The following is a 17,762-nucleotide window of genomic DNA, read 5'->3' on the forward strand; positions in this document are numbered from 1 at the left end:
TTTCTTATACAACTTTGACGAAGGGTCATACAAATGCTGGTAACGGGAAACCTGTTTGGAGAAAAGTTGCTCAAATGCCTTGCCTGCAGACTCCATTGTTGTTGCCTCGTCTTTGTTGTCTTCGTAGATAGTGATACAGGATCTAACATTTTCCAGGGAATCCCTATTCTGTGTAAAACCCTCACACCGAGTTCAACCAATCATTGTTTATGCGGCTCCACAGCTGACAAACGCATAGCTACACGCTTTTAGATTTTTTTAGCTGGTGCGCGTAGCCTATGCGGCTTGACTGTGTGGGCAGGTCTCTGCAGTTTCTGTGGGCTCTACACAGATGCGTTTGACATTGAAGTACGACCAAACAGAACAGAGAAATGCCGGGAGTGAAATCCCATGGTACCCGCGGGAACTTTAACAGCCAATGTCTACTAGATTTACTATTTTAATGGGCATATTCGCAAATATGTAATTTAAATCTCAATATGCACAGTTGTAGTGTTTTGGAAGGTTTCTGAAGGTGCCGTGTTGGCTGGCGTCTCGACTCAGTGGGACACCCTAATCTCAAACCATCGGGCCTATTTGCTTCCTGAAAGGAATGGACATACACAATGGGGGCCAAGGTAGCCCCATCTGCAGCATCTTGCAGTTGGTGGAGATTTGTGGGATGCACATCCAGGGCACAAAGCTCCCGTGCCACCACATCCCAAAGATGCTCTATTTGGTTGAGATCTGGTGACTGTGGGGGCCATTTCAGTACAGTGAACTCATTGTCATGTTCAAGAAACCAATTTGAAATGATTCGAGCTTTGTGACATGGTGCATTATCCTGCTGGAAGTAGCCATCAGAGGATGGGTACATGGTGGTCATAAAGGGATGGACATGGTCAGAAACAATGCTCAGGTAGGCCGTGGCATTTAAACGATGCCCAATTGGCACTAAGGGGCCTAAAGTGTGCCAAGAAAAAATCCCCACACCATTACACCACCACTACCAGCCTGCACAGTGGTAATGGATGGATGGATCCATGTTCTCATTCTGTTTACGCCAAATTCTGACTCTACCTTCTGAATGTCTCAACAGAAATCGAGACTCATCAGACCAGGCAACATTATTCCAGTCTTCAACTGTCCAATTTTGGTGAGCTCGTGCAAATTGTAGCCTCTTTTTTCTATTTGTAGTGGAGATGAGTGGTACCCGGTGGGGTCTTCTGCTGTTGTAGCCCATCCGCCTCAAGGTTGTGCATGTTGTGGCTTCACAAATGCTTTGCTGCATAACTTGGTTGTAACGAGTGGTTATTTCAGTCAAAGTTGCTCTTCTATCAGCTTGAATCAGTCGGCCCATTCTCCTCTGACCTCTAGCATCAACAAGGCATTTTCGCCCACAGGACTGCCGCATACTGGATGTTTTTCCCTTTTCACACCATTCTTTGTAAACCCTAGAAATGGTTGTGCGTGAAAATCCCAGTAACTGAGCAGATTGTGAAATACTCAAACCGGCCCGTCTGGCACCAACAACCATGCCACGTTCAAAATTGCTTAAATCACCTTTCTTTCCCATTCTGACATTCAGTTTGGAGTTCAGGAGATTGTCTTGACCAGGACCACACCCCTAAATGCATTGAAGCAACTGCCATGTGATTGGTTGATTAGATAAGTGCATTAATGAGAAATTGAACAGGTGTTCCTAATAATCCTTTAGGTGAGTGTATGTCATGCAATAAAATGCAAATGAATAACTTAAAAATCATACAATGTGATATTCTGGATTTTTGTTTTAGATTCCGTCACTCAAAGTTGAAGTGTACCTATGATAAAAAATTACAGACTTCTTCATGCTTTGTAAATGGGAAAACCTGCAAAATCGGCAGTGTATCAAATACTTGTTATCCCCACTGTACCTCCCTCATGAACCTCATTAATATTTTTTTTATAAAAGGGCCTGGAGGGTCCGATAACATATCTTTTTTGCTTTTGGAGCAAAGACTCGAGAAGAGTTGATATGACTCTTGGTTATTGGACCCTCCCGGAACCCGGCGCTGTCTGTACTAGAGATTGACTAAATAAAGGTAGGTACTTGTAAGAGCTCTGTCTCCCTCTTGGTCTCTGTGTGGGTATGTGATTGTCAAATGCTTGATCATAAATTCCTCTGCCTCTGAGCCGCAGCCATATTTTTACTAGAGTTAGTAGTCAGTGAGATTCTGTGTTCTCCATAAATCAAAACTTAGACCTAGAGACGATATCAGTTCCCCGTCCAGGTCCCTTGCAGGCAACTGAGAGAAAGGGGTAGACGCGATCGTCGGTGCGAGTGTGTTTGGTACTGGTTTGCTCCAAGGTTGAGTAAAAAAGACATTAATTCCTTGAGGTGTTGGTTTTGGATTTAATAAAGTATTTTTGATAGTATATGTTAGGGTAAAAAGAAGTGGGTTGAACAAGGATTCGTTCCCGAGAAGGAATACGAGCCTTGAATCCCCGCCATTAAAATATCTGACCTCTGATCCAGTCTGAGCAGGGAACGCACAGACGGACAGAAGAGCAGCATTAGTTAGATACGATTTTTTTAAAGTGGATTTGTGAGTTATAGCTGGGAAATACCCACACCTTGGAGAAAACCAGAAAATAGTTTAAACGGACCATAAGGGGACCTAAAGGCTTTATAACTCCAGCACAAGTACGATAGGGGCGACTCTCAGTACCTCAGGCTCGGTGAGTGAACCGGTTCTAAATAAGTACAACTATAAATATTGTTGAGCGTTAAGAACAGCCGGGTGGCAACATAAAAAGATATGGACTTGTGTCATAAGCCAGAGTGGAAGTTAACTGACATTGCAGTGGGTCAAGTTAGGACCTTACGCTACATTCCAGTGCCTGGTAAACTGAGTTCGGTGTAATCCCTCCAAAGACGTAAAAATAAAAAGATCCGAGGGCAAGTTTAAAATAAGAGTTTTATCAGATATGACACATTTCTTGAGTCTCCTCAGGAAGTACTTACATTTTTGGGTTCACCTTGATGAACACAGAGAAATTTGAATTCGGAGACTCTCTCCACTTGAGCTCCATTAATGTGTATGGGGCATGCGCCATGTAGTCAGGTTCCTTACCTCCTCTGTGTAAGCGGTCTCATCGTGGTTGGAAATAAGACCCTGGATGGTAGTGTTGTCCACGATTTTGAGGATGATGTTGGAGCTGTGTGTGGCCACACAGTCATGCATGAACATGGAGTACAGGAGGGAACTGAGTATGCAGCCCTGTGGGGCTCCAGTGGTCAGGGTCAGTTCAGAACTTAATTATTTTGAAGTTTTACTCATGAAAGTTAACCAGGCTGATAAATCGTTTTACATAGCTACTATTTACAGGCCCCCCGGGCCATACACAATGTTCCTCAATGAGTTTCCAGAATTATTGTCTAGCCTTGTAGTCATAGCAGATAGTATTCAAATTTCTGGTGATTTCAATATTCATATGGAAAAGTCCAATGACCATCTTCAAAAAGCCTTTGAAGCCATAATTGACTCAATGGGTTTTATCCAACATGTCTCCGGTCCAACACACTGCCACAATCACACCTTAGATTTAGTCCTGTCATGAGAAATAGATATTGGAGATGTAATAATTTCCCCCCAAAATCCTGGAATATCGGGTCACTGTCTTATTACATTTACCGTTAAAACCAGAAATCCACTTGCGCCGCAAAAAATGAATTTCAAAAGACGTACTATAAATTCTCAGACTACAAATAGATTTCTTGATATTCTTAAAAGCACGCTCATCAACTACAGAGTAAATACATTTGCAAACAATCAAATCAAGGATCTAAACTCAACACTGCGAAATACTTTAGATACGGTAACACCACTAAAAACAAAAGAAATACACAAGAAACTTGCTCCCTGGTACACAGACAATACTAGAGCACTCAAGCAAGCCTCCAGAAAAATGACTAGCCTGGATAGACAGTACACATCTGCTCAATCAGCTTATTTCTCCAACCTGATTGAGGTGAACAAAAACAATCCAAAATGTATCTTCGATACAGTTGCAAAGTTAACAAAAAAGCAATGCTCAACAAGTGAAGTGGGTCTTCACTTGAGCTGTAATGAATACATGAACTATTTTGATGAAAAGATCAACATCATTAGAAAACAAATAACTGACTCCTCCTTAAATAGTTATAGTCCCCAAAATCTCAGTTGTCCTGAGAATGTTCTGAACCTCCCTGACCAGGTGTCAATGGGGACACTTAAATTTTCTGAACCCGTATCGCTCGACACATTCACTAAATTTGTAATGAGTTCTAAACCCACAAATTGTCAGCTAGACCCGATTCCAACAAAATTACTTAAGGAGCTATTTCCTGTGCTAGGTCACCCAATGTTGAACATAATAAATTGCTCCCTTTCCTCCGGATGTGTACCAAACTCACAAAAAATAGTCAAAATTAAGCCTCTTCCAAAGAAATTCTAATCTGATTCCAGACATATTAAAAAATTATAGGCCAATATCGAACCTCCCGTTCCTCTCATGAATCTTAGAAAAATGGGTTTCCCAACAACTGAATGTCTTCCTGAAGACAAATAACATTTATGAAATGCTCCCATATTGGGTTTTAGCCTGGTTTAAATCTTATTTATCTGAAAGATATCAGTTCGTATGTGTGGATGGCATATTCTCTGACAAATCAAAGGTATGTTTTGGTGTTCCTCAGAGCTCGGTTCTGGGCCCATTATTGTTCTCACTATATATGCTGCTTCTGGGCAATGTAATCCGAAATCACAATTTAAATTTTCACTTATATACAGTTATATATTTCAATGAAGCATGGAGAAGCTCCAAAATTAGCTACTTTGGAAGCATGCGTTTCAGATATTAGGAAGTGGATGACAGAGAACTTCTTACTCTTAAACTCAAGAAAAACAGAAATGCTCGTTTTAGGACCCAAGAAAAAAATTGTTTTGTTAGCAGATCTCACTGTGAACCTCGACGGCTGCATGGTCATATCCCAAAACAGTAAGAAACCTCGGCGTTACCTTTGACCCTGACCTCTCCTTTGATGAACATATAAAATATGTTTATTTTCATCTCCGAAACATTACAAAAATCAGAAACGTTCTACCAAAAACTGATGCAGAAAAACTAACCCATACTTTCGTTACTTCTAGACTAGATTACTGCAATGCTCTTCTTTCTGGTTACCCTGACAAATCAATAAATAAACTTCAATTAGTGCTGCACACGGCTGCTAGAATCCTAACTAGAACAATAAAAATGGAATACATTACTCCTGTACTAGCGTCCTTACACTGGCTGACTGTTAGGGTTAGGGCTGATTTTAAGGTTTTATTGTTAACCTATAAATCAATACATGGACTTGCTCCTACTTATCTTGTTGAAGTGATCCAGCCATACGTACCTACACGTAACCTACAATCGCAAGATGCAGGCCTTTTAATTGTACCTAGAATTTCTAAACAAACAGCCGGAGGCAGGGCCTTTTCTCATAGAGCTCCACTACTGTGAAATTATCTGCCAATTAAGGTTAGAAATGCAAACTCAGTGCAAACTTTCAAATGTCTACTAAAAACTAACCTCTACAGCACGGTTTATAATTAGGTGTAGCCTGGGCGTGAAGGTGACCAGAAGGCTTGATACTGTCCACCCTTGCTGTCTTGCCAGGTGGGCTCTCGTCGCCACTGGGATGCCCTCCCTCCAATGCCTTTCGGGGGAAGAGTTACTGGCTTGTTGTTGTCTCTCTGTTGCGCACTTGTGCAATTGGGCTGTACTCTGCTGGCAATACTCGGCCCTCATTCTGGGTGGTTGCGGTTGGTGGGTGTCTCTTTGGTTGATGCAGGGCAATGTGGGTGGATTGATTTCCTTCCTGTTGTGCCCTGTCTGGGGCCTCCCCCAGAGAGGGCCACAGTGTCACCGGACCCCCGTGTCTCAGCCCCATGGTCTAACGCTGCTATATTATTGTGCTGGGGGAGCAGGGTCAGTTCTCCTTCTCTACTATAAATCCTTGTAGATATAAGGAATGCATTTTCAACATTTTCCCTGTCTCCTGCCATTTTAAACTTATGAGGACATGAGGTCTTTGCTCACACCTGAGGAGTACTTGGCTTGAAAGACCCGTTGCTGTCCCTGTCCGAAGTCCTCCTGGTTGTGTTGCAGATCAAGACGATACCTGACGATTTCAGCTGACACTGTGCTGACACCTCCCCCTTCCCTGTGTTGTCCCTGTCCTTGTCCATCTGGCCATGCTTCAGACCAGGATTAAGGACTCAGCCCACATGCATTTATTAATTATAAAAATGTGTACTCTTAATATGTTCACCTGGCTCAGCCAGAAGAGGGCTGGTCACCCCTCTTTGCCTGGGTTCTTTCTAGGCTTCTTCCTAAATTTCGGCCTTCTTAGGGAGTTTTTCTAGCCACTGAAATTCAACACTACTGTTGTTTGCTCCTTGGGGTTTAAGGCCGGGTGTTTTGTAAAAGCACTTTATGGCAACTGCTGATGTGAAAAGGGCTTTATAAATACATTTGATTGATAGCCTTCCATAGGTCATATCTGAAACTCCTCAAAGCCTCCAGGTCCCCAGAGCTATAGGCGGAGGATCCTTCTCTCATATTTATGAATAACAATGGTCAAAAGTCTGATCGCCCCGTGTAGGAAAGTTCATGTGCTGGTGGTATTTTGGTAAAACGTCCCTCATATCAGCTCTATTAAAATCTGCAACAATAATAGCAGCTGTCTCAGGGTGGACGTCCTCTAGTCCATTTATTACTCCATACAGTGTACACGTTTTATCTGCATGCAGGGGGTGTATATAGACTGCCGTGATAATAGTTGAGCTGAATATCCCCGCAGAAGGTAGAATGTCAATGTCAACTTTATTTATACAGCACATTTAAAACAACAGTCGTTGACCAAAGTGCTGTACAGGACAAAATAACAAAGTATACAAAATATATGAAATTTACAGGTAAAAAACTATGTACATACACATAAGGCACAGACTTTCAATGCCAACTCAGCTAAGATTAAAAGCCAGAGTAAAAAGGTGCGTCTTTAGCAATGACTTAAAAGTGTGTACAGTCTGGGCATTTCAAATATGCATTGGTAGGCTATTCCAGAAGATGGGACCACCCACCGCGAAAGCTCAATCCCCTATAGTTTTTAGCCTGGCTATTGGGACAACTAGAAGGTAGTGGTTACCTGACCTCAGTGCTTGGACTGGAGAATGACAATGTAAAAGTTCAGACAGATATAAAGGGGCCAATCCATTTAAAACCTTAAAGACAAGCATTCAAATCTTAAAATCAATCCTGAAACGAACAGGAACCCAATGGAGGGAGGCCAAAATTGGTGTTATGTGCTCCCGTTTTCTTTCTTTCTATAAGTCGAGCGGCAGCATTTTGTACTAACTGGAGCCGATTTAGGGTTTTCTGATCTATCCCCAGGTACAAGGAATTACTATAAGAGGCTAGAGGGCCTAGGGTACCAAGAAGATCACCCAGCAAGTTACCTCGTCCACACAAAGTTTAGCGACAACCAGTTTATGTCCTTTAAGCAGTCTAAGATAGGCTGTACAGAGTCTTTAGATGTTGTTTTTATCGGCATGTTAATTTGTACATCGTCTGCAAAGCAATGAAAAGAGATACTGTGTTTCAAGGGCAACATATATAGTGAAAAAAGGATGGGACCTAAGATGGAGACTTAGGGGTCCCCACAAGTGAGAGGTGCGGTGGTTGATGAAAATTCATCTAGGTGGACCGGAAAACTCAGTCAGATATGACTCAAACCATTTCAGGACAGTTCCTTTGATGCCAATGGACTGTTCAAGATGTTTCAAGAGAATCCTATGATCCACCGTGTCAAAGGCTGCAGACAGGTCCAGAAGCACCAGAATAGCGGGGCTCCCTGAGTCAACAGTTTCAAGGAGATCATTAAAAACACTTAAGAGTTGATAGTTCAGTCCTATGACGTGGCTTGAAGCCAGACTGAAACTTTCCCTGGATATCATGATTTTCTAAAAACATTGTCAATTGGTTAAGAACTACTCACTCTAGTATTTTAGAGAGAAAAGGTAGCTTAGAGATAGGCCTAAAATTTGAAAGAACATTAGGATCCAGGTTTATTTTTTTAATAAGAGGTTGTACTACCGCATGTTTAAAAGGAGCTGGAACACACCCAAAAATAAGGCCAGTATTAATCAGAATAAGGAGCCCAACTGGGCCCAACCGTATCAAAAACATATTTTAAAAGACGAAAGGGAATGGAATCCAGGGGACAGTTTGTGGGGCGCTTGTTACAAACTACCTTTGTTAATAATGAGAGTGATACAGGCTCAAACTGATTGAAAAAGTAGAGGGAGCAGAAGGGTCTAGGGCAGAGGAGCAGCAATCTTTCCAAAAAAAAATAGTTTTTCAATCCTCACACAGTTTGGCTGATGGAACAATACAAGCCGTGCTACTGGGGTTTAACAGAGAGTTAAGAGAGTTGAAGAGAACCTGAAGCCTATGATTATTGTTGGAAACAAGGTTTGATATAAATAGTGCTTTTGCAGCTTTAACAGCTCTCTGACAGTCAGTACAGCAGTCACGTATCATTCCTAGGGAAACCTAGAGTTTATCCTTCTTCCATTTTCTTTCAGCTCGTCTAAGTGAACGTCTGAGAGTGCAGGTCCTGTCGTTTAGCCAAGGCTCTAAAGATGTCTTTCTGCTTTTGGATTTGAACGGCGCAACAAAGTCTAAGATATCAGTTCAAGTGGAATGCATGAGAGTAGTAAAATCATCAGCGCCAGGAGCACAGCTCTCATCTAGATTACACAACATAGACTCGTTAAAAGAATTAGAAAAATGCATGAAGGAAGAAAATGTTCAGCCTTAGAGCAGGGAACTGTGACAGTGAACAAAACAGGCAGGTGATCTGATATACAAATATCACAAATTTCAGTGACATGGATACATAAACCGTAAGACAACACAAGGTCCAGTGTGTGCCCTTTTTCATGTGTCGGACTAGACACTGACTGAACGAGATTGAAGGAGTCTATAAGACTCATAAAATCCTTGACCAAAGGCCTCTTGTCACAGCAAACGTATATTAAAATCAACAACAATTAAAAAACTATCGTAATCCAACATAATCGATGCCAAAAAGTCAGCAAAGTCCATCAAAAAACCCTTATTGACTTTAGGTGGACGATACACCACCACGCACAGTACGGGAATAGGATGGTTGAACTCAAACAGTTGCAGTTCAAAAATTAACGAAACTGTCAGAAGGAGTCTGCCCGCATTTGAAAGTGGAATTTAATACAGATGCTAGCCCTCCACCCCTGCCAGTAGTCCCAGGGGAGCTGAGGAAATTACAATCCGGAGGAAGAAGTTCTGAGAGAGGAGTAAACTCACAGGCATGTCAAAAACAAGAAGTCCAACTCACGAGTAGTATAAAAGTAATTGAGCAGGAAGGGGTATATCTTTACAAACAGTAGCTCCAAATCTGATGAACAATGTGTAGATAGCACTGCAACATCCGTTCCCTAGCAAGAGTTAACCATAATGCAGACCACTCCACCCTGACTCCAATGTTCTGTCCTGCCGGAAGATAGAAAAGGCAGCAGTGGTGAAGCACTGTTTGATCTGGCACTGTTTGATCCAGCCATGATTTCATAAACGCTAGCACACTGTATTTTGCTATATCCTGTTGAAAGTTAATCCGTGCATGTAATTCGTCCATTTTATTGTCCAGGGATTGAACATTTGCAAGTAAAATGGTCGGTAATGGCGGATTGCAGTATCTCATCCGATATTTGCATGGGACACCGGCAAGGTTTCCCCTCTTCTTTCTCTTGAGTCGGCATATTGGAAAACAGAACAAAGCATTGCAGCAGTCCCTCAGGTGAGTAGTGTAAAAGTCTGTGTTCAATGTTGAAATAATATCCAAAAGTGCTTGTCGATCCTACTGTATGAGCGACAGTGCAGTATGAACAAAGAAAAAAACTGTAGTAGGCAAAAAACTACATAGTTAATGTGGTGCCATTGTCAGTGCAACCTTTCTCTCTGGTGCACCGGAAGTGCTGTGATACCTAACGTTAACTGTAATGTTACAATTCATTTAATACATATTGTAGCAACCTTGGTAAGACCATTACTCATCCATCTAAATCAGATATCCCTGTACGGAGCACTGGGTAGGATGCCTGTCTGCAGAGCTGAATGTTGCCTGTTCAAGACTCATCCTGGATATTTTGTGGAAACATTTGTACATATATTTTGTATTTTACTAGAGTTCGTAACATATCATACATAGGGGTGGGACAATCTGAGCATTTCATGCCATTATTCATGATTATTCTGGCCATATTTATCCTGATTTACGATTTTATCCCGATTAATATCAATCCCAACAACAATTCTGGTTTCTAGCTCAAAACGGCTGATTGGATATTCTTCCATTACATACAATTGTGCTTATAAGTTTGCGTACCCTGGCAGAAATTGTGAAATTTTGGCATTGATTTTAAAGATATGACTGATCATTTAAAATAAAGTATTTTATTTGAAGATAGTGATCATATGAAGCCATTTATTATCACATAGTTGCTTGGCTCCTTTTTAAATCATATTAATAACAGAAATCACCCAAATGGCCCTGATCAAAAGTTTACATACACTTGAATGTTTGGCCTTACAGACACACAAGGTAACACACAGCTGAAAATGTCAAATAAAGGTGAATTTCCCACACCCGTGGCTTTTTAAATTGCAATTAGTGTCTGTGTATAAATAGTCAATGAGTTTGTTAGCACAAACTCAGTGGATGCACTGAGCAGGCTAGATACAGAGCCAAGGGGAGCAGAAAAGAACTGTCAAAAGATATGCGTAACAAGGTATAAAGATGGAAAAGGATATAAACATATCCAAAGCCTTGCAAATGCCAGTCAGTACTGTTCAATCACTTATTAAGAAGTGGACTATTCGGGAATCTCTTGATAACAAGCCAAGGCCAGGTAGACCAAGAAAGAGTTCAGCCAAAACTGCCAAAAGAATTCTTCATGATACAAAGAAAAACCCACAGGTAACCTCAGGAGAAATACAGGCTGCTCTGGAAAAAGACAGTTTGGTTGTTTCAAGGAGCACAATTTGACAATACATGAAAAAAAATGAGCTGCATTGTCGAGTTGCCAGAAAGAAGCCTTTACTACGCCAATGCCACACAAAAGCCAGGTTACAATGTGCCCAAAATCACCTTGACATGCCTCACAGCTTCTGGCACACAGTAATTTGGAGTGACAAGACAAAAATACAGCTTTATGGTCACAACCATAAGTGCTATGTTTGGAGAGGGGTCAACAAGGCCTATAGTGAACGGAATACCATACGCACTGTGAAGCATGGTTGTGGCTAACTGATGTTTTGGGGGTGCGTGAGCTCTAAAGCCATGGGGAATTTTGTGAAAATTGATGACAAGATGAATGCTGCATGTTATCTGAAAATACTGGCAGACAATTTGCATTCTTCAGCATGAAAGCTGCGCATGGGATGCTCGTGGATTTTCCAGCACAACAATTATCCTAAGCACAAGGCCAGGTTGACACTCTAGTGGTTACAGCAGAAAAGGTGGAACGTTCTGGAGTGGCCGTCACAGTCTCCTGGCCTTAATGTCATCAAGACACACTGCGGGAGATCTCAAACGTGCGGTTCATTCACGACAACCAAAGACTTTGCATGACCTGGAGGCATTTTGTCAAGACGATTGGGCAGCTATACGACCTGCAAGAATTCGGGGCCTCATAGACAACTATTAGAAAAGACTGCACGCTGTCATTAATGCTAAAGGGGGCAATACACAGTATTAAGAACTATGGGTATGCAGACTTTTGAACAGGGGTCAGTTAATTTTTTCTTTATTGCCATGTTTTGTTTTATGATTGTGCCATTCTTATGACCTACAGTTGAAAGTGAATCCCATAAGAAATAAAATATGTGTTTTGCCTGCTCACTCATGTTTTCTTTACAAATTGTACATACAATGGGCAGAACAAGTATTTGATACACTGCCGATTTTGCAGGTTTTCCCACTTACAAAGCATGTAGAAGTCTGTACTTCGCCTTGCGGCTCAGCACTTTCTTCACCACGACAGACCGATACATCGACCGCATTACTGCAGAAGCTGCACGATCCGTCTGTCAATCTCCCATTCTATCCTTCCCTCACTCGTGAACAAGACCCCTAGATACTTAAACTCCTCCACTTGAGGCAGGCACTCTCCACCAACCTGAAGTGGGCAAGCCACCCTTTTCCGACTGAGGACCATGGCCTCGGATTGAGGAGATCCTTGAAGCCAATAGTCCTTCTCCATGGCCTCACTGAACTCCTCCCAGGCCCAAGTTTTTGCCTCCACAACCACCCGGGCTGCAGTCCGCTTGGCCTGCCGGTACCCGTCAGCTGCCTCAGGAGTCCCACAAGCCAACCAGGCCTGATAGGACTCCTTCTTCAGCTTGACGGCATCCCTTACTTCCGGTGTCCACCACCGGGTTCGGGGATTGCCGCCTCGACAGGCACCGGAGACCTTACGGCCACAGCTCCGAGCGGCCGCTTCGACAATGGCGGTAGAGAACATGGTCCACTCTGATTCAATATCTCCAGCCTCCCTCGGGATCCAGTCGAAGCTCTGCCGGAGGTGGGAGTTAAAGATCTCTCTGACAGGAGACTCGGCCAGACGTTCCCAGCAGACCCTTACAGTACGCTTGGGCCTGCCGAGTCTGTCCAGCTTCCTCCCCCGCCATCGGATCCAACTCACCACCAGGTGATCAGTTGACCGCTCCGCCCCTCTCTTCACCCGAGTGTCCAAGACATACGGCCGCAGCTCAGATGAAACGACAACTAAGTCGATCATTGACCTACGGCCTAAGGTGTCCTGGTGCCATGTGCACTGATGGATACCCTTATGCTTGAACATGGTGTTCGTTATGGACAAACTGTGACTAGCACAGAAGTCCAATAACTAAACATTGCTTGGGTTCAGATCAGGGGGGCCGTTCCTCCCAATCACGCCCCTCCAGGTGTCACTGTCATTGCCCACGTGGGCGTTGAAGTCCCCCAGTAGAACGATGGAGTCCCCAGTCTAAGCACTTTCCAGCACCCCTCCTAGAGTCTCCAAGAAGGTCGGGTACTCTGCACTGCCGTTCGGCCCGTAGGCACAAACAACAGTGAGAGACCTATCCCGACCCGTAGGCGCAAGAAAACAACCCTCTCGTTCACCGGGGTAAACTTCAACACATGGCGGCAGAGCTGGGGAGCTATAAGCAAACCCACACCAGCCCGCCGCCTCTCACCATGGGCAACTCCAGAGTGGTAAAAGAGTCCATCCTCTCTCAAGGAGAGCCCAAGCCGTGCGTGGAGGTGATCCCGACTATCTCTAGTCAGAACCTCTCAACCTCACGCACAATCTCAGGCTCCTTCCCCACCAGCGAGGTGACGTTCCACGTCCCTAGAACTAGTTTCCGTGTCCAGGGATCGGGTTGTCGAGGCCCCTGCCTTCGACTGCCGCCTGATCCTCTAGGCACCAACCCCTTATGGTCCCTCCTGCAGGTGGTGAGCTCACGGAAAGGCGGCCCCACGTCGCTCCTTCGGGCTGAGCCCAGCCGGACCCCGTGGGGAAAGGCCCGGCCACCAGGCGCTCGCATACAAGCCCCAACCCCTGCCTGGCTCCTGGGTGGGGCCCCGGCTGCGCCATACCAGGCGACGTCACGGTACTCAAATTTTTTTTCCTCATTAAAGGGTTTTGAACCGCTCTTAGTCTGACCCGTCGCCTAGGACCTGTTTGCCTTGGGAGACCCTACCAGGGGCATATAGCCCCAGACAACATAGCTCCTAGGGTCACTTGGGTACTCCAACCCCTCCACCACGTTAAGGTGGCAGTTCATGGAGGAGCATGTTTCTTATGTGTATAAAACATTTTCTCACCCCTACTATCCACCATGGGAAATAAGTTGTAACAATATAATTAGATTTTTAACTAGTTCATATAACGATAAGATATCTCATTGATTTATGGTATATGTCTTATTGCTCAAAAACAGTATGTAGCGACAATATTTAACAGAGTAACTTAAATTCAGAGCATACATTATGATGGGTGGTCCAAGGAAGGAAACCCCATACCCTGGCCTTGCATGATAATTATAGGGATGCAATGGTAAGCCTAACAGTCAGTACAGTATATATTGCATTTTGATAGTCAATTTATAAATAAATTTGATTGATTGAGAGTCAAGGTTCAGTACGTTTTCGGTACAATGCAAAAATGTTTTCTTTTAACAGATACTGAAGATCACATTTTAGTTTGTTTGGCTAAAGATGCAACACTAATCCATGAAGAATATGTAATGCCTGTTCAGAGCACAATCTAAAATGTGCAATATGTAAACATGGCACAAACTATAGTATAGTGTGGGTACTACTTGTTTGCTGAAGCAGGTAGGAGAGACATACGTGACATGGTTTGACCAAGGTGCTGAAATCCTCTATTCTCAACCATTATTTATATGCCCAAAAGTCAATTCATGCGTGACACAAAAATAACTAAGACGGTGTCACATTTATGGCAAAGCAACAAAAAGAACTAACAACCAGATTTTGGCCAGAATATATTTTCTAGCTGAAGAATTTAACTGTATGAATTTACACTCTGTGATTGACCTGTGTTTCATTTGGCCCCACTCTCCCCTAGGCAGTCATGGTGAACTGTTATCCATGATTCTGATAAAAGGATTTAAATAAGTGCTGTTTATGTAAATAGTTGAAAAATAAATAATGTAGGATTACAAATCTGGGAACCCCTTGTCTTTTAACAAAAGCCATTGAAACAGCTGTTTTCCAGCAATTGTATTAGGAGTTGTTGTACACTGACTGCTTGTCAGAAAACATGTTCCCTTCCCTCTTACATCTTGAATGATCCTCAAGACAAGAGGAATATTTATCTTGCCTAAAACACAAAACAACACCAATCTAGGTTAATAGATTAACTACTCTACTAGGTTATTGTATGATTTTTTTATTCAGTACTTCTATTGTTTGCAGAGGAAAATGTGTACTGTTATAATATCTTTAAAATTAGTCTCTGAGAAAATATTTTTATAATGTTCAATTTTTACATGGTATCGCACCACAGCTAAATTAATGCAGCTGTATCATTGGTAGGCATCGTTGGGATTCCAACCATCTCAAACAGCCTAATTCATACTCTTAGAGGAGGTTCTCCCACAGCAATGCTTAAGAATGTAGATGGCCACCAAAACAACAGGTGGTGGTGTTTTGGTCACAGTCACAATAGGTTTATATAGTCTTTCTATATTCCTGATATATATATACAACAATCAGCTTACCTGGGTAAAAATGACAGAATCACTTATATAGCCAACAAAGTCCTGTATTTTCTCAATGTTACCTCTGTCAAATTAATATCTACTGTAGCTTAAAGTTCTATGTGGATATGTATTGATGTTTTTGCCATAAAGATGGTGACACTACAAGTATACACATTGGCCTAATCTATTTTCAGTATACACATACAAATGAAGATGCTGATGTACAAAAGTTTTGTACATGAGGGGATGTGCTAAACAACTTTTATTGCATGGCCATGCTGTGTTCATAGTTTCAAACAAATGTTGTTAAATCCTAGCAACCTTGCCTACACATTTTCTGAAGTCACATTGACCAACATAGCTACTGTAGTAGGTCAAAACTTCTGTATGTCCCGGAATACATTGATAAAGACATAGCTGGATTAGGCATGGTTACGCTTCTTTTTCGATTTCAGACCAATCTATTTAAAGGTAATACGCACACATTTATTTATATATATACACATATATGTGTGTGTGTGTGTGTGTGTGTGTCTGTGTGTTCGAGTCCAGTCAAGGAAACAACAGATCTTAACATACCAGTTGAGCATTTAACACATGAATGCCAATTCTAACATATAGGCTGAGTCAGTACCTAAATCAATCAATCAGCCACTCAGCCACTCAACGACAACAAATCTATCAGTTAGCAATGCAAATAAAATAAACTACCTATAGCTTTAAAACCATGATTCAACATCAAACAGGAACATTGTTTTATCTCTACCATCATGACGTTTGAATCTGGTAAAGCCAATGCACTGATTATCTATGTGAATGTGGATTTCTGGTGCATGCCTCTTCGGCTGCAACATTAATCTCTTGTGAAGGTCTACCTACCAAAGCCAAAATGTCATCAGGTCAAAGTAGACAAGAGCGCAAGTTTCGCAATGTTTATCAGATTCAAGACTCCCTAACAACCTTGGCTTTTATTCCACAAAGACAACAGTAATGGTACTAATGTACATGCAATAGTTTGAAATAGGCATGGCTTTTATCAATGGTTTAATTAATCATTAAAACCTCTCCATTGAACATCGCCTCTTCTCTCAATTTCACTCGCCTCTACTCCTCCTTTTCCTCCTCCTCCTTCTATTCCCATCAATGCATTATTCTGCACACACACTCTCAACACATTGCAACACAGTGGGCAGCCCAGTTTCTTCTTTAGCTCATGACTTAAAGGAAAGAAGACCTGCCGCAAACTCCCGTAAGGCGATGCCACCCAATTTCCAAGGCATTTTTAACCCGTAAATGTTACCACCACATGTACATACCTTTCTCAGTTTAACACTGAGAGACACTGAGAAGTATAGTTCAACAGATAAACCTATATTTGCCTTGTGACTAATGCTTCAGAACATGCTTCGCACACAGGCATCTCCCGCCAGAAACCAGGCTGCCTCAACCTATTTTACAGGACTGACCGGAGCTAAAGATGATCTAAGATTAGCCATTGTATGCATTCAACATTCCTTTTCTTTCAAAATCAGTGAATGTGAAATAAGAATAGGACCATATTCTTGTTGTGCGACTTACCTAGTGTTGAGGCTCAAAGCTGGACAAAGAAGCAGGAGGCAAATAGCTTGGATGAATTTCATAGCTTTGTCTTGCATTTGCAATCCGTCTCGCTCTCTCCTTCTCGATTGCTTTCCTTTTCCCTTTCTCTCTGTCCCTCTCTTTCTCGCTTGCTCACTCACTGGCTCGATCGCTTGTCCGCGCGCACGCACCCCGCACACACGCAAAGAAGACAGTGAGATGCAACACAGTTGCTCTGACAGAGCAAGGGAGGTTCTCTGGTTTTAAGTAACACACAGGGTAACCGACGTATTCATGCGGGTGTGTGTGTGGGGGGGGGGGGGGGGGTAAGACGGGCAGAATCAGACTGGGGAGACTGGAGAGTGATTTGGAGATGCGCGATGTGTGTGATGTCAGCGGCGGATTCAGGCAGCTGCTACTGGTGGTAAGCGCTGAGAGGCATTCTTCCTCATTGTGGCGTGACAAATCCCTGGCAATGCATCTCCCTCGCCGTCTCACTCAGCACCTATTATTACCTGCTCTCTGGGACTGCGTGAGCAATTATCTGAGGATGGGCGCAACGGGGTCACCAGCATAGCAAACATACCTACAGGGTTCAGGAGCAGCTTCTGTAAAATGGCACGTGTCTTGTTATAAAATTTGTCTTGTTATAAAAAAAAATCTTAATATGACACCTGTAAATGCTACCATCTGTCTTTATTGACAATATTAATCAGATGCCCACATTCATAATTTTGTCAAAAGTGAATGCATACCATACTTGTGAGTGGGGTTGCCTTTTTAGAGGTTTTTGGTTTCATACAGTACCCAAGACCAGCAAA

General features: G+C 42.7%; 1 protein-coding gene across 1 annotated transcript in view; it reads right to left on the bottom strand.

Moving 5' to 3' along the window:
* luzp2 (leucine zipper protein 2) overlaps nucleotides 1-17,192 on the bottom strand; it is a 211,955-nt gene extending 194,763 nt beyond the window's left edge. Inside the window, exon 1 of the mRNA XM_010882537.4 lies at nucleotides 16,942-17,192. Within this exon, the coding sequence (XP_010880839.1) occupies nucleotides 16,942-17,018 (77 nt within the window). The 5' untranslated portion in view covers nucleotides 17,019-17,192. The remainder of the gene's footprint in view (nucleotides 1-16,941) is intronic.
* Between the last annotated feature and the right edge of the window lie 570 nt (nucleotides 17,193-17,762).

The sequence above is a fragment of the Esox lucius genome, chromosome 2 (genome assembly GCF_011004845.1).
Source record: "Esox lucius isolate fEsoLuc1 chromosome 2, fEsoLuc1.pri, whole genome shotgun sequence".
NCBI lineage: Eukaryota > Metazoa > Chordata > Actinopteri > Esociformes > Esocidae > Esox > Esox lucius.